This window comes from Melospiza georgiana, chromosome 24, assembly GCF_028018845.1.
Source record: "Melospiza georgiana isolate bMelGeo1 chromosome 24, bMelGeo1.pri, whole genome shotgun sequence".
In the NCBI taxonomy this organism is placed as follows: domain Eukaryota; kingdom Metazoa; phylum Chordata; class Aves; order Passeriformes; family Passerellidae; genus Melospiza; species Melospiza georgiana.
In genome coordinates this window covers 7,617,336-7,638,599 of record NC_080453.1, presented here as the reverse complement: position 1 = coordinate 7,638,599, position 21,264 = coordinate 7,617,336, and the positions used below count along the sequence as shown (strand labels likewise).

At 60.8% G+C, this 21,264-nt stretch overlaps 1 protein-coding gene across 7 annotated transcripts in view; it reads left to right on the top strand.

Annotated features, from left to right (window-relative positions):
- The first annotated feature begins 391 nt into the window (after positions 1 to 391).
- Positions 392 to 21,264, top strand: part of ADGRB2 (adhesion G protein-coupled receptor B2) — a 39,813-nt gene continuing 18,940 nt past the window's right edge. For 5 of the 7 annotated variants that reach the window (XM_058040272.1, XM_058040271.1, XM_058040268.1 and 2 more), the window contains exons 1-4: positions 392 to 471; positions 7,801 to 8,599; positions 15,288 to 15,371; positions 17,366 to 17,530. In XM_058040272.1, coding sequence (XP_057896255.1) covers positions 7,816 to 8,599; positions 15,288 to 15,371; positions 17,366 to 17,530 — 1,033 coding nt within the window. In that variant the 5' untranslated portion in view covers positions 392 to 471; positions 7,801 to 7,815. Of the gene's footprint in view, positions 472 to 5,034; positions 5,384 to 7,800; positions 8,600 to 15,287; positions 15,372 to 17,365; positions 17,531 to 18,824; positions 18,990 to 21,264 lie in introns of those variants that run through there. The other 2 variants (XM_058040273.1, XM_058040267.1) reach the window with 2 other exon arrangements.

Genomic DNA, 21,264 nt, shown 5'->3' with positions numbered 1-21,264 from the left:
GGTGCTGTCACACGCCCGGTGCTGTCACACACCCAGTGCCCGCTGCTGTCACACGCCCGGTGCCCGGTGTGTCACACGCCCGGTGCCCGGTGTGTCACACACACAGTGCCCGGTGTGTCACACACCGCCCCGCTCCCGGCGCATGCAGCAAGTGCCCGAGCGGCGCGCGCCGCCGCCGCCCCCGCGCCCCCCGCTCCCCCAGCCCCCCCCTCTCCCTTCCCCTCCCCACCGCATCCGCCGCCGCCGCCGCCGCCGCCACCGGGGCCCGGCGCGCTGCGCGCCCGCTCCCGGCCCCGCTCCCGGCCCCGCTCCCGGCCCCGCGCGCTGCCGCCGCCGCCGCCGCGCTCCCCCGGGCGCGCCCGGGCACCGGCTGCCACCACCGCCACCGCCACCGCCGCCGCCGCTCGGGGATGGCCAGCCCGCTGCTCGCCGCGCCGCGCCGGGGCTACACGCGCTGCTAACGGAGCCCAGGTAAGGCGGCCACAATCTGATATCTCCCCCCTCTCCGGTGCACCGGCACCCCCCGGTTATCGGTGAACCCCCCCCCAGCTCCTCCATCTCTTCCCCGGTGCGGCGGCTCCGCTCCCCCCCGGCGCGGCGCAGCGGGGGCGGCAGCTCGCCGGCGATGCGGGCTGCTGCGGCCGGTGCTGCCGCTTGGCAGAGCCCCGGTTCCACCGGGGGGACCCCCGCGGCTCCCACCCCAACTTCGCTGCCCCGGCGGCGGCGGGGCTGCGGGAACGGGAGTTGCGGCCGAGCGGGTGCCCCGTGCCCGGTGCTCGGCGCGGGCAGCGGCGTCCCCGGGGCGGCCCCGGCCCTGCCGGGAAGTTGCGCGGGGATGCGGCGGCGCGGAGGGCTCGGCAGCGGGGCTGGCGGAGAGCCGCGGCGTGCCCGGGGCTGCCGGTTCTTCCCCCGGTACTGCCGGTGCTTCCCCCGGGGCTGCCGCTCCTTCCCCGGTACTGCCGGTGCTTCCCCCGGTACTGCCGCTCCTTCCCCGGTACTGCCGCTCCTTCCCCCGGTACTGCCGCTCCCCCGTTCTCCCGGGGCTCCCGATCTCCTCCTCCCGCTCTGCCGCTCCCCCCTCCCCGCTGGTTGCCGTTTCTCCGGTTCTCCCCTCGGCTCTGCCGGTTCCCCGGTGCCCCTCAGGACCCCCGTGCCCCCCTCGAGGCGCCGTTCCCTCCCTCCCTCCCGTTAAACCGTGCCCGGCTCCGGCCGCCCCACGGCGGAGGGGCTGCACGCGTGTCCGCGGGCACATGTGTGTTCGCTGGCACACGTGTGGCACGGCGGTGCGTGTCACACAGCAAGGCCACGCGTGGGTGCGGGGCTCCCTGCTGGCATCCCCGCTGCGGGCACACGCGTGGATTGTGCCAGCCTGGCCAGCGTGGGTGCCCGGCGGGGTTCGTCACCCCTTGGGCAGGGCCCTGAGGGCTGCGTGGGTGAACCCTCGGTCGTGGGTGGGTGGGTTCGTGGGTGGGTTCTCAGCCCTCCCCTGCGCGCCGGGGCTTTGTTCGGTGCCAGCGTGGGGCGCCACGGGGCCCGTGGGCGTGCGGGAGGGCACACGTGGGCACCGCGGGCACGTGCGGCGCGCAGGTGGCAGCTCGGGGGGACCCGCAGCTCTTTCCGGGTGGGACCCGCGCGCCCTGGCAGCGGTGGCACGGAGCGGTGCCCGGTGCGCCTCCCGCGCGTGTCACTTGTTGAGGACGGGGGAGGTTTTTGCGCAGCCGGCGCTGGGGGGGCACTGGCGGCGGCGCGGCGTGTGAAGAGCCCTTCCCTTTTCTAGGTCATGGCACCGCTGGCTGCGCCGTGCCCGCCGCCGCCTGGCACCCGGGGCCGCCGGTGACGCGGGGAGGAGGCCCCGGGGTGGCCGGGCCGGGGGTTCGGTGCGGGGCGCACGGGTGGCACGGGGCTGGCTCTGAGCTGCGCCACCGGGACTGTCCCCAGGGCTTGGGGACAGCGTTGTCCCTGCTTTGAAGGCCGTGCTGAGCTGAGGGGGGGTCGTGGGGAGGCTCCGTGGGGAGGAGCGGGGTGGCGCAGCTGTTGTCGCTGTCACCGTCACTGTCACCTGGCAGGGAGGGTCTGCCCCCCGCTCCCAGCAGGGCTCCTTGGTGATGCCACGGTGGCGCTGGATGTGGGGCTGGCCGTGTGGCAGTGCCAGCCCTGCTGTGCCAGAGCACGGAGCCTGGCAGCAGCTCCTCTGCCAGGCCTGTCGAGCCTTGTCACCGGCCCCAGCTGTGATCCAAGGAGCCAGGATCCTACAAATTCGGGCTGTGCTGGAGAGAAAACGGGCATGGAGCGGGCACAGTGGGATCTCGCCATCCAGCTGGGAGCCGCGTGGCAGAGGGGCTCCAGAGCCGGCTGGGACATGCTGCCAGCTCTTCCCAGCTCCTTCTGCTGCTCCTCAACACCTCCAAGGACCTTTGGCCGTGGAATTTTCAGCCCGGAGTCGCTCCCTGCCATGCTGGAGATGGCACCGGGGCTGCTCGGCTCTCCCCACTGGTGCAGAGCTCTGCCCTGGCACCAAGCTCACCGCTGTGGGATCAGATGGCATTTCCTCCAGCCAGGGTGTCCCCATTGCTGCCACATCCCCACATCCCACGGGGATTTTCAGATGGGATGGGAGCTGCGGGATGGATTCCCCATTTCCTGGAGGAAGATGATGCTCCAGCCCTGCTGTGATGCCTCCACACGGATGCTTCTCCATGGGAATTTGGACTGAGGCCCTGCAAACTCATTTCCTACCACGGGCCCGTCCTCTAATGGGGACAAGGCTGGCTCGGGGCCACCTGGCTCTGTTGCCAAATGTCAGAAGCTCTTCAGCTCCTCGCTGCTCACGAGGGCCATCGCGTCCCCCCCTGTGCTGTTCCTTCTTGATGTCCTCCAAGAGCAGGATGGAGCCAGGCCCCTTCTCTCCCTGGAGCCCCTCAGAAGGTCATGGTGGGGATGGATCTGGATGAGATAATGGGTATAAAAAATATCCCCCTTTGGGGTGAGAAGAGAACCCCACTTTGGAGCCTTCCTGGGTCTCCAGAATGGAGCGAGAACAGAACCTCTCTTTGGAACCTTCCTGAGTCTTCAGAAAACGGAGCTGATGGAAAAGAGGGGTCCCACATCCCAAAGATGTGGAAGAAACTCCTTGGAAGAAGCTGTGGGAGCACCGTGGCTGCTGCAGCCCCTGCAGCTGAGGGGGTTTTGCCTCCAGGGACCCCCCCCCCCAAGCTGTGCCCATCCAAGAGGGGAGGCAGCACCCACCGTGCCCTGGCACAGCAAATCCCCAATCCCGGCGGAGATCTCTCTGTGCTGTCTCCCGGCCTTGCTTTTTGGAGTGGAGTTTCACCAACAGCAGTTAAGGAAAATAAATAAAGAGGCCTGTGCCTGCCAGTGCTCGCGAGGCCGCGCCAGGGATTGGCAGAGCGGCACCATTAATTACAGCCTGGCACCGCTGCCAGCCTGCCGGCTCCAGGAGGGGCCGTGGCAGCACGCCGGGGAGCCACGGGGACAAGGGAGACGTGGAATCGTGGAAGGGAGGGGAAACGGGCTCCGGGATGCTGAGGGAATTGTGCCAGGGCGGGTGGAAGCAGCTGGGAGAGCGCTGTGCCCGCCGGGTGTCTGTGTGCGCACACGCTTGCACACGCGTGTGCCGAGCGGTGATCCGTGTTTTCGGGGGGGATTGAAGGGGAGTTTTTGCCAGGAGTGGTGCTGGTGTGTTGGTGGAAGGGCTGGGAAGGCTCAGGAAGAGCTTTGGGGCAGCTTTGGATTCCCTGGAATGCCTTTGAATCCCAGCGGTTGGAGGGCAGTGGGAATTTGTGGCGCTGCCTTTGTCGCTGTCACCTCTGGGTGGGCACAGATGGCATCCCATGGGATGGACCCCGCTGCCAGAGCGGGTGGAAGCAGCTGGGAGATGGCTGTGCCCGCTGGGTGTCTGTGTGTGCACACGCGTGTGCAAGTGTGTGCCGAGCAGGGATCCGTGTTTTTGGGCTGGAGGATGGGATATCAGGGGGGTTTTTGCCAGCAATGGTGCTGGTGTGTTGGTGGAGGGGCTGGGAAGGTTCAGGACACCCCACGGAGGTGATTTGGGGCAGCTTTGGAGTTTTCAGATGCCTTTGAATCCCGGGGGTTGGTGGGAATTGCTCGTGGTGGCGCTGCCTTTGTCTCTGTCACCTCTGGGCGGGCACAGATGGCATCCCATGGGATGGAGCCCCATGGCTTTGCCTGTTCCTGTTCCTTTCGGCAGGGAAATGAGGCTGTTCCATGCTGGATCAACCATCCAGGATGCCCCAGCCCTTCCTCACTTTTTATTCCTTTATTCTAAGCCATGCTCATGTCAGGAATTTTCCTGGATCGGATCTTTTTTTTTCCCCCCATGGATTTTGTATTTTCTACAGCCTGTTAAAAGAACGGTTGGGTTAAAACCCACATCCCCCCACCCCCAAATCTCCTTTAATCGTTTCTCAGATTATTGATGCTTTCGTGCTGCCCATTTATCACTTTTCTGGGGACTCGCTGGTTGTCCCCGGCTTTTCCTGATCACGATCCGCGCTCCTACCGTGCCGGGATGATGGAGCCGGACCTGGATCCAGCCAAAACATCCTCGGGGAAGCAACCTGTTTGTGCACGGGGAGCAGTGCCGTGCCGCGGCCGGGCAAAGCCGTGCCACGCTCTGATCCTGCTGTTCCCGGAGCGAAATTCCAGCAGGGATGCGAGGCGGGGATGGAGGGAGAGCGGCGAGCCCGAGCTGTCGCTTCCGCCCGCCCGCCCGCTCTCCCAGAGCTCTGTGATGGCTCTTTAAAAGCTTTAATTAAAGCTCTAAACCCACCCCCTTCCCCGCGCCCGGGCGGCAACAAAGGCAGATGGAAGGAGCTGCAGCGTGCCAGGCTGTGCCCGCCGCGCTCCGGGTGGCATCGCTGTGCCCGCCGTGCTCCGGGTGGCATCGCTGCCCCCAGGGAGCACCGGCGGGGCGCAGGGGGTGGTTCAGGGGGTTCATCCCGCATGGATCGAGGCGGTTCTGGGGGCAGAGGGGGCGATGCCAGCGCGGCCGTGCCCTGGCACCGCGGCCGGGCTGGGCTGCCCCGAGCCGGGCAGCGCAGACGGTGACGCCGCAGGGCTCCGTGTCCCCGCCGTGCTGATGATGGCTGGGGGTGATGGTGACCCCCGGGCAGCTCCAGCCGGGTGACTCCGTGGCACAGATGTTAAAAATCTCCTCGGCCCCTTCGCAGATCAGTGAAACATTTTCACTGCAGCAGCTGCAGGGAGCGGGGCTGGTGCCGAGCGAGCTCCGGTGCGGCCCCGGCCGCGGCTCCGCTCGGGCAGCCGCAACCCGGAGGAGGTTTTGGGGCCGGGAGGAAGCTCCGCATATCCCAGAGCAGCTGGATCATGCGTGCCTGGAGAGGTGAGGAGCGGGATGGATGGATGGATGGATGGATGGATGGATGGATGGATGGATGGATGGATGGATGGATGGATGGATGGAGGGATGGTGCTGCCGGAGCGTCCTCCCTGCTCGCTGCTGCTGCTGGGCGAGGGAAGCAAGCACCATCTTGTGTCCCTGCCAGGCTGCGGGAGCCCCGGGAGCTCGCTGCAGAGCAGCAGCGTGTCCCTGCCTGACCTCTTCCTCCTCCTCTCCCTCCTCCTCCTCCTCCTCTCCCTCCTCCTCCTCCTCCTCTCCCGGCTCTCCGAGGGGGCTGCGACTCTCGGGGGGGGACCCCAGGTCCTCCAGCAGCACCGGTGGGGGATGCCCCGCTCCGGCTGCACTTGGAATTCGGTGCTTTTGGGTCTCTCCTGTTGCATTTCTCTGGCTGGAGATCAGAAAAACCGGAGGGTTTTAATCCGGGAAAATGGAGTTTTCTTTCAGCGCTGCTCGCATCGGGGAGATCCAGCCGGCTCCGCTCCATCCCAGCCCCTCTCCCCGTGCCCTGGAGGGGGGAACGCCAGCACCGAGCCCTCCCCTCCGTGCTGCCGGAGCCAGCGCCAGCCTGTTGCATGAGAATGGGGATATTTTTAGCTCTTTAAAGTCCCCGGAGTGGCCCCAGCTGCAGGCTCGGCCAAGTGTCCCTCCCGATGAGCCGGGGATGCCCCAGCAGCAGCACCTCGGGCAGGGGCGGCTCGGGAGCAGGATTTCGTGTTTGAGGGCGGTTTGAGAGCAGGATTTGGTGTTTGAGGGCGGTTTGAGAGCAGGATCTGGTGTTTGAAGGTGGTTTGGGAGCAGGAGTTGCTGTTTGAGGGTGTTTTGGGGCAGGATTTGGTTTTTGAGGGTGGTTTGGGAGCAGGATTTGCTGTTTGAGGGAGCAGGATCTGGTGTTTGAAGGTGTTTTGGGAGCAGAATTTGCTGTTTGAGGATGTTTGGGGAGCAGGATTTGCTGTCTGAAGGAGCAGGATTTGCTGTTTGAGGATGGTTTGGGAGCAGGATTTGGTGTTTGAGGGCGTTTTGGATCAGAATTTGGTGTTTGAGGGCAGTTTGGGAGCAGGATTTGCTGTTTGAGGGCAGTTTGGGAGCAGGATTTGCTGTTTGAGAGCAGGATTTGGTGTTTGAGGATGTTTGGGGAGCAGGATTTGGTGTTTGAAGGCGGTTTGGGAGCAGGATTTGGTGTTTGAGGGCGTTTTGGATCACAATTTGGTGTTTGAGGGCAGTTTGAGAGCAGGATTTGGTGTTTGAGGGCGTTTTGGATCAGAATTTGGTGTTTGAGGGTGGTTTGTGAGCAGGATTTGCTGTTTGAGGGCGGTTTAGGAGCAGGATTTGGTGCTTGAGGGCGGTTTAGGAGCAGGATTTGGTGCTTGAGGGTGGTTTGGGAGCAGGATTTGCCGTTTGAGAGCAGGATTTGGTGTTTGAGGATGTTTGGGGAGCACGATTTGGTGCTTGAGGGCGGTTTTGGAGCAGGATTTGCCGTTTCAGGGTGAGGATGAGCATCCCCCGTGCCGTGCCAAGCGCTCGGCATCCCCAGCACACGGCTGGGCGGAGACCTCAGCGATTTTGGAATCAACCTCAGCCATGGCATCTGGCCCTGTGGCCACCTCCCGGATGTCCCCTGGTGTCCCCAGGGCTGTCCCTTTGCCCTGGGCACGGGCTGAGCGACGCTGCCACGTGCGCGGCGGCCTCGGCCTCTGTAGAGCCGTGCTCCGGGCTCGCTTAATAAGGCCACGGCGTGCATTATTTTATTAATGAGGTATTAAAAAGCTGTTCATGGCCATGCTCTGCATTCCCAGAGAGGCATCCAAGAAATCTGTGCTGAGCAGTGAGTGCTCACCCCGTGCTTGGTTCTTAGGATAGACGTGGGGACACCACGCTGCTGGGGCGTCACTGTGCGCCCCCAGCACGTCACCACGAGCTGCCAGCCTGTCCCCACCATGCTCCAGGATGAGCTCCAAGGGTTTTTTTTAGCTCTGTCTGAAGTTGGTGGCTCCATGCCCAGGCTGTGTTTGGCCAGGGGTGAGCCATGGGCGGGGGGATCATTGCAGTGGGGACCTGCGGGGTTGGGATGCTGCTGTGGTGGTTTTGGGATGAATTACTCACTCTGTGCTGCACTGTCCCCAACCTGGGCACTCATTGGCACTGCAAGGAGTCCCCTGTAACGCTGCAAGGTGGCAGATGGGGACAGGGACCAGGTGGGGACATGAACCAGGAGGGGACATGGGGTAACAGGGATGCTGCTTGCACACAGCGCCCCAGTTATCCCATGTCACCTCTCGGTTCACGTCCCCACTTGGTCCCTGTCCCCGGGCTCAGAGCAGGGTGCTGACCCCCAGCCCAGCTCCCCAGCGCCCAAACCTCTTGGTAAGCCTCTGTCCATGTGTCCGTCTGTCTGTCCGCAGGGCAAATGCCATAGGATGACCGCTGCTGGTCCCCTCTTACTGGCTGTGATTTCGTCTGTCCTGTGGCTCACGCGGGGCTTCGACCCGGCTCCCAGCGCCTGCTCCGCCCTGGCCTCCGGCGTCCTCTACGGCTCCTTCTCCCTCAAGGACCTGTTCCCCACCATCTCCTCGGGCTGCTCCTGGACCCTGGAGAACCCCGACCCCACCAAGTACTCGCTCTACCTCCGCTTCAACCGGGAGGAGCAGGTGTGCACCCACTTCTCGCCCATGGTGCTGCCGCTCGACCACTACCTGGCCAACTACACCTGCGACCCCCGGGGCGAGGCCAGCCCTGCGCCCACCCCCCATCACCCGGAGCAGCAGCAGGAGGAGGAGGAGGACGAGGAAGCCGAGCTGGAGCTGTGCGAGGGCACAGGACCCTTCACCTTCCTGCACTTTGACAAGAACTTTGTGCAGCTGTGCCTGGCGGCCGAGCCCGAGGCGGCCCCGCGGCTGCTGGAGCCGCAGGCGCTGGAGTTCCGCTTCGTGGAGGTGCTGCTCATCAACAACAACAACTCCAGCCAGTTCACCTGCAGCGTGCTGTGCCGCTGGCTCGAGGAGTGCCTGCAGGCTCCCGGTGCCCGCCGCTGTGGCTTCACCCACGCCGGCTGCAGCTGCCAGGCCGAGAGCGCCCCGGCGCCCCGGCGAAACGGCACCCGGCCCCCCACGCCCACCCCGGTGCCCGCCGCGCCCGACTGCTGCCCCACCGAGCTGCATCCCGCCAATGCCAATGAGCTGGAGCTGCCCGAGGTGCCCCACGGTGAGTGGGGAGCGCGGATGGGCACCCTGTGTGGTGGTGGGGGTCTCTGGGTGATGCCAGTGCTGGTGGAATGCGTGGGTTGTGCCTGTGTGGGGCACACGGGGAGTGGGGAGGGTGGCAATGGGGCAGGGGGTGGGTCCTGATTGTGTGGGCTCTGTGGGGCTGGAATGTGCCAGGTGGGAAGCGGGAATAGGGCAGGGAATGGTGCAATGGATGGAGGTGCCAGTGGGGCACTGGGAATGGGGCAGGGAATGGTGGAATGATGGATCCTGGGGCTGGAGGTGCCAGTGGGGCACTGGGCATGGAGCAGGGAATCCATGGGGTGGATGAATCCTGCCTGAGCACACTCCCAGGGCAGGATGGTGCCAACTGGGCACTGTGCATGGAGCAGGGAGTCCATGGGATGGATGAATCTTCTCTGAGCCCACTCCCAGGGCAAGATGGTGCCAACTGGGCACAGGGCATGGAACAGGGAATCCATGGGATGGATGAATCTTCTCTGAGCCCACTCCCAGGGCAGGATGGTGCCAACTGGGCACTGGGCATGGAACAGGGAATCCATGGGATGGATGAATCTTCTCCGAGCCTACTCCCAGGGCAGGATGGTGCCAATTGCAGGGAATCCATGGGATGGATGAATTCTGCCTGACCACACTCTTCAGGGCAGAAGGGAGCTGTGCATGGAGCAGGGAATCCACGGGGTGGATGAATCCTGCCTAGGCACACTCCTCAGGGCAGGAGGGAGCTATGCATGGAGCAAGAAATCCATGGATGAATCCTGCCTGACCGCGCTCCCTTAGGGCTAGAAGTTTCCAGTGGGACACTGATCATGGAGCAGGGAATCCCTGCGTGGAGCAGGGAATCCATATGAGCTCAAATCCGTGGAGCTGCAGCTTGCTGAGCCCTTGCCGTGGCCCAGCCATCCCTGGGAACACCACGGTGACCCCACCATGCCAGGGCTGATGCCAGGGCTGCTCTGGCACATCCCTCGTGGCTCCCTGGCATCACTCACCGCCTCCCTGGCGCGGGGCAGGAGCAGGAGCAGGAGCCAACTCCCTGTGCCCCGCTGGAGACGCGGAAAACAATTTGCAGGTAAAATGACCCTTTGCCGTGGCAAATTACCCTTGACTGCTGCAGCCCGGGCGCTTGTTATTCCAGGCAGGATGTCACGGCCGGGCTGTTAACCAGGCGGAATGAGGCCATTTGCTCGTTCCGGGATTGTGGGGACGGCTGAGGATAAAGGAGCCGGCCCCAGGATCCGCCTTGCCCTGGGGTGTGACTGTGCTCACAGGGCTCTCGGGTTGGGGGAAGAAATGAGGATTTGACTCCGTGTTTCACAAGGCTGGATTTATTTATTATTTTATAATGTATATTACATTGAAACTATACTGAAAGAATAGAAGAAAGGATTTCTTCAGAAAGCCGGCTAAGAATAGAATAAGAAATAATGAGAACAAAAGTTCTGTCTTGGATTCTCTGTCCGAGGCAGCTGGGCTGTGATTGGCCCCTTAATTAGAAACATCTAACATGGTGTTAGCGTTCAGAAACACACAATCACGAGAATGATTATATGCAGGTGCTTTTATTGAAGAGCTCTGGGTGTCAGGGGTACAAACCCAAATCTGACCTCGACATTTTATATTCTATCATTATGTAACTTTCATGTTAATTAGTAAACTTATATTGTTCTATTGCATACATTGATTTCATCCAAGCATGGGCTCCTCGTGGTCCCCCTCAAACTTCTAACAGAGTTTCTCATGATTCTTCTTACCATTAAACAATAATTATATTTAATTATTAAACAATAATCACATCTAACAGTTATATAATTTATCATATACTGCTTACTCAGGTGGAATTTCACACGATCTGGCAAACACAAAGCCTAACATTTTCAGAGTCTATTTTTAACATTTTTCCAGGGCCTCACTAAGTCTAGCTTCTCCTGGATTTTATGATTTTAAAACCTTTTACTATCAATGGGCCAATCACAGATCCACCTGTTGCATTCCACAGAGGCTGATAATCAATGTTTACATTTTGTTCCTGAGGCCTCTCAGCTTCTCAGGAGGAAAAGTCCTAAAAAAAAAGAGATTTTTCATAAAAGATGTCTGCAACACCGCAGTGCTGCCCGTGCCTGCGGTGCCAAGCCCGGCGAGGTGATGAGGGGATTTTGGGTCACATCTGGCCAGATGTTTTCCCTTCGGCAGCCTCAGGGTGATGTGTGGGCAGGAGCAATCCCCGACAGGGCTGTGTGGGGTTTTTATCCGGCAGATTAGGTGGCGGGGCCTGGACGGGGGTGGGTGTAGAGATAATTTCATTGGGCTTTAGCATTTATTTCAGGAGCTAAATGTCATTATGGGCAGATCCCCCAGTAAATCCCCGGTCCCTTACAGCTGCAGGGCTCTAAATCGCCTCATCCCGAGGGGAGCTGCTTGAGCTGATTGCATTTTATGGGTTTTTTTTTCATGTTTTGGTTTATTTCCCCCCCCCCCATAAAAGCCACTCCCTGTGGGTGATTAAGAGCTCAGGGTTGGGGTCAGGTGCCAGCCCCAAGGTCAGCCTGGCTGACCCTGTGCCCCAGGGGTGACACCTGTGGTGGCTGGGGCTGGCTGGGGAGGAGGGAGGTCAGGATGGGATTGGGAATTGGGATCCATGATGGAGAAGGGAGATCCAGGATGGGATTGGGAATTGGGATCCATGATGGAGAAGGGAGATCCAGGATGGGATTGGGAATTGGAATCCACGATGGAGAAGAGAGATCCAGGATGGGATTGGGAATTGGAATCCACGATGGAGAAGAGGGATCCAGGATGGGATTGGGAATTGGGATTGACCATGGAGATTGGGAATTGGGATCCATGATGGAGAAGGGGGAATCCGTGATGGGACTGAGAATTGGGATCCACGATGGGATTGAGAATTAGGGTCCATGAGGGTGGGATCCAGGATGGGATTGGGAATTGGGATCCACAATGGAGAAGAGGGATCCAGGATGGGATTGGGAATTGGAATCCACGATGGAGAAGAGGGATCCAGGATGGGATTGAGAATTGGGATTGACCATGGAGATTGAGAATTGGGATCCACGATGGGATTGAGAATTAGGGTCCAGGATGGTGGGATCCAGGATGGGATGGAGAACTGGGATCCAGGATGAAGAAGGGGGATCTGGGATGGGATGGAGAATTGCTATTCAGGATGGGATTGGGAATTGGGATCCAGGATGGGATGGAGAATTGTGATCCAGGATGGGATGCAGAAGGAGGATCCAGGATGGGATGAAGAATTGGGATCCACGATGAAGAAGGGGGATCCGGGATGGGATGGAGAATTGGGATCTGGGATGGGATTGAGATTTAGGATGCAGGATGGGATGGAGAATTGGGATTTGGGATGGGAATGAGAATTGTGATCCAGGATGGGATCGAGAATTGGGATGTAGGATGGGATGGAGATGGGGGATGCAGAACAGGATGGAAAAGTGGGATCCAGGATGGGATTGAGAACTGGGATGCAGGATGTGATGGAGAATTGTGATTTAGGATAGGATGGAGAAGCGGGATCCTCCTCCAGGGGCCCCAGCACATCCCCAGGGGTGGCTCAGCGGGGTTATTGCCCCCGAGCCTGGCACAGGGCGCTGGCCTGGGGTGTCCCTGCAGAGCTGGCAGGGCTCGGTGCCACATTCCGCCTCTCCGGCTGCCACGGCCGCAAACTCCGGCTCCTTCTCCAAATTACATTTGACATTCAATTAAAGGCTGGAGCGCCCGGGGGCTCAGTGTTATTGCAGCGCCAGAGCCACGGGGGTGACGCGCCGCCATGGCCACCCCTGGTGCCACACCACGGACGGTGTCACCGCGCCGAGCCGCGGGGCCGCATCACAGAGCGCCCTTCATGCAGCTGGGGGGGGTCCCAGCTCCCACCTGGCCTCCCCCCAGCCCCCCGGGGTGGAGAATGGTGCCCTTTGAGGGGGATGGATGGTGGCACGCAGGGCCGGGGGCTGAATGGCGCCTGTGAGCCGAGGCTTGGCGGGCGCCCAGCGCTGATCTCAGCGGCTCCTGCGCCGCAGCGACGCGGGGCTGGCGCCCGCCCAGAGCCTGCCCACAGCCCTGACCCCAGCGTGCCCGGTGCCCACGTCATACCCGCTCTGCCGGGGGGGGGTTCAGGGATGAGGTTGGAACCATTTGGGGTGGGCGAGTTGGAGTTTTTTGGGGTGACTTTGGGTGTGTTCGATGCCCTGACCCCGGGTCATCCCCACTGCCAGGGGGAGTCAGGGATGAGGTTGGAGCCACGTGGGAGTTTTGTGGGTGAATTTGGGTGTGTTCAACACCCTGACCCCAGTGCCTGGTGCCCACGTCATGCCCGCTCCCCCAGGGGGAATCAGGGATGAGGTTGGAGCCACGTGGGAGTTTTGTGGGTGAATTTGGGTGTGTTTCATGCCCTGACTCCGGGGTCTCCGGTGCCCACGTCATCCCTGTTTCGTCAGAGGATTCAGGGAAGAGGTTGGAGCCATTTGGATGGGCTGGGGTGACTTTGGGTGTATTCAATGCCCTAACCCCGGGGTTCCCGGTGCCCACGTCATCCCTGCTCTGCCAAGGGGAGTCAGGGATGAGGTTGGAGCCATTTGGGTGTGTTGGAGGTTTGTGGGGTGACTTTGGGTGTGTTCCATGCCCTGACCCCGGGGTCCCCCAGTGCCCACATCATCCCTGCTCCCCCAGAGCATTCAGAGATGAGGTTGGAGCCACGTGGGGATTTTGTGGGTGACTTTGGGTGTGTTCAATGCCCTGTCCCCAGTGCCTGGTGCCCCATATCATCCTTGCCCTGCCAGCGGATTCAGGGATGAGGTTGGAGCCACGTGGGTGGGCTGGAGGTTTGAGGGTGACTTTGGGTGCATTCAACACCCTGACCCCGGGGTTCCCAGTGCCAAGGTCATGCCCACTCTGCCAGGGGGATTCAGGGATGAGGTTGGAGGTTTGTGGGTGACTTCGGGTGTGTTCGGCCCTGCTGCTCCACAATCCAGGTGGTGTGACCCCTCTAAAGACCGCCAAAGGTGTGACCCCCTCTTTTTGCTGTGTCGAGGCCAAGCACCTCCAATTCTGGGTTTTCCTCACCCCAAACCCATCCCTGCTCAGAAACCAACTCCCAGAGAGGTGCTGCTGGGACAAGGACACCACCAGCCTTGGGGTTCACCTTGATGTCCCCAAAAACCACCCCTGATGTCCCCAAAATCCCCTCCCATGCTTGTCCCCACCAAGGGAAAATTGGGGGACCCCTGGGCAGGCTGGGGTGCGGTGCTGGGGTTGGCTGCAGCCTCCTGGTGGTGACAGGCAAGGATTTAGTGCTCTCTGAAGGAAATTGAATTTGGTGTCTCTGTCGAACACAGCCTGGGAGAACGCCCTCGTATATCCCCGGGATTTATGGCTTTCCCCGGGCTCTTGCTGTGCTGTGTGTAATTCTGCTGCTCCCAGAGGGGGAATTCAGCCCCACAGACCCCCCTGGGCATCCCCTCGGTGTCCCTGTGTGTCTCCCATTCCCTTGGGGATTCTGGAGTGGGATGTCCAAGGATCTGAGGGTGCCAGCGGGGAGCCCTGAAGGGTTACCCCAATTTAAGGCAAAACTTGGTAAATTTGGGGACTTTTTGACAGCACAACCATTCTGCTGTGGCACTCCCAAAAGGGGGATGGCCCCGTGGGGAATTCAGCCCCACAGATCCCCCTGGGCATCCCCTTGGTGTCCCCGTGTGTCTCCCATTCCCCCGGGAATTCTGGAGTGGGATGTCCAAGGATCTGAGGGTGCCAGCGGGGAGCCCTGAAGGGTTATCCCAATTTAAGGCAAAACTCAGCAAATTTGGGGCTTTTTGCCAGCACAAGCAGTGCCAGAGCATGCTGTGCTCCCTGCCTGGGGCTGGGTGTCCCCGCTCTGTGTCCCAGTGGGTGCCGCCCTGTCCCCAAAGCGCGCTGGCAGTGCCAGGTGTCCCCATGCCACCTCCCCTCCATCCCTTGGGGACATGGCTGTGTTTGGCTGGCAGTGCTTGTGCCATCCCTGGCTGCTCTCCTGGCTGTCACAGCAGCACGGTGACCACAGCATTTTTGGGGGTGGCATCCCTGGGGTGGCACGGATGGCGCTGTCCCTCTGTCCCCATGGCGCATCCAGCTGGGATGAATCCACGGGAGCTCAGATTTGGGGACAGGAGTCCCTCTGGAGGACAGGGAGGTGTCCCAGGGGTGCGGGGGAGGCCGAGGGAGGTGTCCCCCTGTGCCTGCAGCCGCGTCCCCCGCCCGGCCCCGCACACGCCAGTTAATTTCACGCCAAGTGCCCTTGATGGATCACTTGTTATTTTTGGTGAGCCGAGCCATAAATTTGTGCCACCTCACTGCAGCGAGCTGATAAGTGGGGACAGGGAGCACCTCCGCCTGGCACGGTGGGGACACTGGCATCCTGCCTGCACCAGGGACGTGGCACCCCGGGCTGGGGTCCAGCTGGGACATTTTGGGGTGGCTGTGACACATTTGGGGTGCTGGGGGTGTGATCAGTGATGCTCCACCAGGTTTTGCTCTCAGGGGTGTCAGCATGTAGCCAGGCACCCCTGAAATGTCCTGCACTGGTCTGTCCACATCGCTGTCCCCATCGCTGTCCCCATCCCTGTCCCCTGCCCACTCTCATTTTGGCCATTTCTCTCCCCTAGGCAATGCAGTCGAGGAGAACCAGAAGGTGAAGACCCAGTGGCCACGCTCAGCAGATGAACCCGGGGTCTACATGGCCCAGACAGGTACCAGGGACAGGCAGGGGGACACTGGTGACACCAGGCTCGTGCACCTGGCCAGGGGTGACAGAGATGGAGCAGCTCCCTTTGGCTTCCTGCCCACAGACTGCCTTAATTCCCTCCATTTATATATTTTTTCCTCCGCACTTTCCTCCGAGGGTTGTAAAGCAAAAGCAGGGGGAAAAAAAATCTATTAATTGTTTCGTTCAAACGTATTTATTTGGCAAATCCATCTGGGTAATTTGAACGTGCTGCTCCCCCCTCTCCCCAGCCTCCCTGATTTATGGTCGGAGGGCTCGGAGGCGAGCGGGGAGATGGATGAGCCCCAGCTCCGCTCCGCATGCAGAATTCCCACCACACTCGGCTGCTCACGGGGTTCCTGCCCCACTGGGAGCTCCTGGGTGACCCCAGTGGTGGCCCTGTCCTGCTCCCGTGGCACAGAGCAGCCCCAGCACGTTGTCACCGCCGCGGGTGACGCGGAGCCCACGTTGTGCTTGTCTGCAGGACAAACGGTGCCCTCCAGAGCCCTCCCCCATCCATCCCTGTTTAATTTAAACGGATGGGCTCTGCTGCTGGGCTGTCCAAGAGCCTCAGAGACATCATCAACCTTAATAAGAGCCGGTTGTTGTAAATGTCAGCGTGTGACGGGGTGGGGAGAGGGAGCGGCGGAGGGCTGCCCGCGCTGCCCAGGCTGTCCACAGTGTTTGTGCTGCCCACCCTGTACACCCTGTTTGTGCTGCCCACCCTGCCCAGGCTGTCCTCCCTGTTTGTGCTCTCCACCCTGTACACCCTGTTTGTGCTGCCCGCGCTGCCCGTGCTGCCCGTGCTGCCCAGGCTGTCCACACTGTTTGTGCTCTCCACCCTGTACACCCTGTTTGTGCTGCCCACTGCCCACCCTGCCCACGCTGCCCGTGCTGCCCAGGCTGTCCACACTGTTTGTGCTGCCCACCCTGTACACCCTGCCTACCCTGTCTGTGCTGCCCACTGCTCACCCTGCCCACTCTGCTCACCCTGTTTGTGCTGCCCGTGCTGCCCAGGCTGTCCACACTGTTTGTGCTGCCCACCCTGCCCACCCTGTTTGTGCTGCCCACTGCCCACCCTGCCCACGCTGCCCGTGCTGCCCAGGCTGTCCTCCCTGTTTGTGCTGCCCACTCTGTACACCCTGTTTGTGCTGCCCACCCTGCCCATGCTGCCCGCGCTGCCCAGGCTGTCCTCCCTGTTTGTGCTGCCCACCCTGTACACCCTGTTTGTGCTGCCCACCCTGCCCATGCTGCCCATGCTGCCCAGGCTGTCCACAGTGTTTGTGCTGCCCACTGCCCACCCTGCCCACGCTGCCCGCGCTGCCCAGGCTGTCCACACTGTTTGTGCTCTCCACCCTGTGCACCCTGTTTGTGCTGCCCACCTTGCCCATGCTGCCCGTGCTGCCCAGGCTGTCCTCCCTGTTTGTGCTCTCCACCCTGTACACCCTGTCTGTGCTGCCCACCCTGCCCACGCTGCCCGTGCTGCCCATGCTGCCCACTGCCCACCCTGCCCACACCACTCACCCTGCCTATGCTGTCCCTGCCGCCCACTGACCACTCTGCCCTCTCTGCCCACCCTGTCTGTGCCGCCCACTGACCACCATGCCCACCCTGCTCACCCCACCCATGCTGCCCACTGCCCACCCTGCCCATTCTGCCCACCCTGTCCACCCCACTCACCCTGCCCATGCTGCCCACTGCCTACCCTGCTCACCCTGCCTCTGATGCCCACTGCCCATCCTGCCCACCCTGCCTGTGCTGCCATCCCCTCCCAGCTCAGACCCCGTCCCTCACACCAGCTGCCACCCCGTGCCCCAACCCCTTCCCCACCTCCGTCTGCAGCCTCACCTCAGTGCCACCCTCAGTGTCACCCCTGTCACCCACCTGTTCTCCTTGGTGCCACCTCCCTGTCCGTGTCCCTGCTGGCGCGTCCCCTGTCCCCTGTCCCCCGCGGGCTCTCAGGCTCGCTGTCTCGCCCAGGGGACCCGGCGGCCGAGGAGTGGTCGCAGTGGAGCGTGTGCTCGCTGACCTGCGGCCAGGGCTCCCAGGTGCGGACGCGCTCCTGCGTCTCCTCTCCCTACGGGACGCTGTGCAGCGGGCTGCTCCGGGAGACGCGCACCTGCAACAACACCGCCACCTGCCCAGGTACGGGGGACACACCGGGGACAGCGGGGACAGGGCGGGGACATCGCGGGGACAGAGAGAACGCGTTTCTGCGACGTCTCTGGGGTGTCCTCGGGGTGCTGTGGATGTTGCTGGGATGTTTCTGGGGTGTCCTCGGGGTGCTGTGGATGTTGCTGAGATGTTTCTGGGGTGTCCTCGGGGTGCTGCGGTGGATGAGAAGGGTGGCCTGGCGTGGTTGTGGATGCTCTCAGTGCTGTTGGCATCCCTCCATCCTCTCCTTGCGTGGGTACCCCGCACCCCTGTGCCCTGTCAGGGATGTTGCTGCCAGGGATTGCCTCGGGAATTCCTTTCCATCTTCTCTCCTGGTGAGCCGTGAGCTCCTCCTGGATGTCCCTGAGGCTTTGTGCTGGAGCCTGGGGGATTTGGAGCCTGGCATTCCCAGGGGTTCCCCCTGATGTGGGGCAGGAAGGGGCTGAGCTGCTCAGTGACACGAGCAGGATGCGGAGAATTTCCTTTCCATCCTCTCTCCTGGTGAACTGTGGGCTCTTCCTGGGTGTCCCCAAGGCTTTGTGTTGGAGCCTGGGGGATTTGGAGCCTGGCATTCCCAGGGGCTCCCCCTGAGCTGCTCGGTGGCTCCAGCAGGATGCTGAGGATCTCCTGTCTGTCCATGGTGGTGTCCGTGTGTCTCATGTGGGACACAGGAGGGACCTCAGGGTGCCACAGTGGCAGCCACACTGCCCTGCCCTAATCTGGGGTGTTTTGAGCAATTTTCACCTCCAGGACATGCAGTGTCTGTACCAGGGAGTGCAGCCCTGTCCTGGCACCCCGAGGACATCAGAGCTTGAGGAGGAACATCCTTTAGGATGTTCCTGGAGTGCTGAGCTCCCGTGGATGTGAGGGGCAGATTGTGCTGGGTGTGCTGACAGGGGTTGGGGTGACCCGTGTGTGGCTGTGGGGGGACGTGCGCCGCCAGTGCCAGCACCCCAAAAGAGAGGCTGCAGCAGCGCTGCCAGCTCAGGGATTTGGGATAAGAAATTCGGAAACTGTGCCCGGCTGTACCCTGGGCAGAGCATGGGGGGTCTGCCGTGCCAGGACCCCTCGGGGGCTGGAGGGGCTGCGGTGGCAAAGGGACAGCCCTGGGGACATCAGGGGACATCCGAGAGGTGGCCACAGGGCCAGATGCCATGGCTGAGGTTGATTCCAAAATCGCTGAGGTCTCCACTCAAATCCTGCTCCCAGACCACCCTCAAACACCAAATCCTGCTCCCAAACCCCCTCAAACAGCAAAACCCCCCCGGGCTGTGCTGTGTTGCAGCTGCTGGCGCGTGGGAGCCGTGGTCCCCGTGGAGCCTGTGCTCGGTGACGTGCGGGCGAGGCGCCAGGACCAGGACGCGGCGCTGCGCGGCCCCGCGGCGCCCAGGGAAGGGCTGCGAGGGCCCCGAGCTGCAGGCCAAGCCCTGCAATATCCAGACCTGCCCCGGTCAGTACCTCCCTCCCTCTCCCCATGATCCTTCTTCCCGCCGGGAATGCCAGGAGATGGTGCCAGCTGAGTGCCAGGGTGCCATGGATGCTGTGACACTCGGTGCACCGTCCTGTCCCTGCTGGAGATCCAAGAGGAAATTTGGTGCCCTTGGCTGTGCCGGGGTCTCATGACCCCATCATGGGCAGGGGAACACAGAGGAGGCGGCTCCTTCCCTGCCCTCTGCTCTGCCTGGCACTGGGGTGGCACAGGGACGTTGTGGGGTACAGGGAGGTGACAAAGGGGGTTGGCTGCAGGGTCTGAGTGCACACAGGTGGCAGTGGCACAGGTGGCTGAGCTCCCGTGTCCATGAGGTCCATGCCAGGAGTGGCCATGGTGGTGGCTGCCGGGTTTCTGCGGTGACGGGCACTGGGGTGGCACAGGGACGTCGTGGGGTTCAGGGAGGTGACAAAGGGGGTTGGCTGCAGGGTCTGAGTGCACACAGGTGGCAGTGGCACAGCTGTCCCTTCCTCCTGAGTGCCAGGAGTGGCCGTGGTGGTGGCTGTGGGGTTTCTGCGGTGACAGGCAGGGATGCCATGTCTCAGATGTTGTCCCTATGGGGACACCACGTGTGACAGCTGGAGCAGGAGGGAGTGCAGGAGCTGCTCCTGCAGTGACTCTGACAGGGACGTGGCACCCATGGCACAGAGCTTTGGCCATGGCTGTCCTGTGGAGATGCTGCTGGAGCCTTGGGCTTGGCGGGGAACAATGCCAGGGATGCTGGGTTTGGTTGGAAGTGATGCCAGGGCTGATGGATTTGGAAGGACTGATGACAGGGATGCTGGACTTGGTTGGAAGCAGTGCCAGGGATGCTGGATTTGCTAAAAACAATGCCAGGGATTCTGGATTTGGTAAAAAGCAATGCCAGGGATGATTGATTTGGTTGGAAGCAATGCCAGGGATGCTGGATTTGGTAAAAACCAATGCCAGGGATGCTGGATTTGTTTGGAAGTGATGTCAGGGATGCTGGATTTGCCCAGAAGCAATGCCAGGGATTCTGGGTTTGATTAGAAGTGATGCCAGGGCTGCTGGATTTGGTGGAAAGCAATGCCAGAGCTGCTGGATTTGTCAAGACTGATGCCAGAGACGTTGGGTTTGGTTGGAAGCAATACCAAGGCTGCCAGAAACGTTAAGTTCAGTGTGAGCGACACCAAGGTCCCCACCCTGAGCGTGTCCCTTGTGTCCCAGCTGGTGCAGGGGACAGTCCAAGTGACAATCCCCACTCCCAGCACTGCCTGTCCAGGTTGAGCTGGCACATCCACGGGTTGGACCCAATGCCCGGTGTGCCCAAGTGTGCAGTGGGAGCTGACACCTATCAGAAATGAAGGCAGGAAATGATGGATCTGACTCCACTGATATCAGAAGGCTAATTAATTACTTTATTATGCTATGTTATTCCATTATATAATACATTGTATTACACTGAATGTGCCAAGCACTCAACTCCACTCAACTGCCCAAAATCTCGTGATTGTCTGTGACAGTGTTCACAGGGATCCGAGGATGAGGGAAGAGATGAGGATCTGACTCCATGTTTCAGAAGGCTGATTTATTATTTTATGATATATATTGCATTAAAACTATACTAAAAGAGTAGAAGAAAGGATTTCTTCAGAAGGCTGGCTAAGAATAGAATACAAAGGAATGATAACAAAGGCTTGTGGCTCGGATAGAGAGTCTGAGACAGCTGGGCTGTGATTGGCCATTAATTATAAACATCTAACATGGGCCAATCACAGATGCACCTGTTGCATTCCACAGCAGCAGATAATCAATGTTCACATTTTGTTCCTGAGGCCTCTCAGCTTCTCAGGAGGAAAAATCCTAAGGAAAGGATTTTTCATGAAAAGATGTCCGCGACAAATGTGAATCCCTTGCTTTTCTCTGTGACGGGAAAGCAAATCCCAGTAAACATCCAGGGGAAGTTGTGCGTTGCTTTTCTCTGCGAAGAGAAAGCGAACCCCAAAACACATCCTGAGGAAGTTGTGCATTGCTTTTCTCTGTGAGGGGAAAGCGAATCCCTGAAAACATCCAGGGGAAGTTGTGCGTTGCTTTTCTCTGTGAAGAGAAAGCGAACCCCAAAACACATCCAGGGGAAGTTGTGTGTTGCTTTTCTCTGCGAAGAGAAAGCGAACCCCAAAAACCATCTCGGGGAAGTTGTGCGTTGCTTTTCTCTGCGAAGAGAAAGTGAACCCCAAAACACATCTCAGGGAAGTTGTGCGTTGCTTTTCTCTGC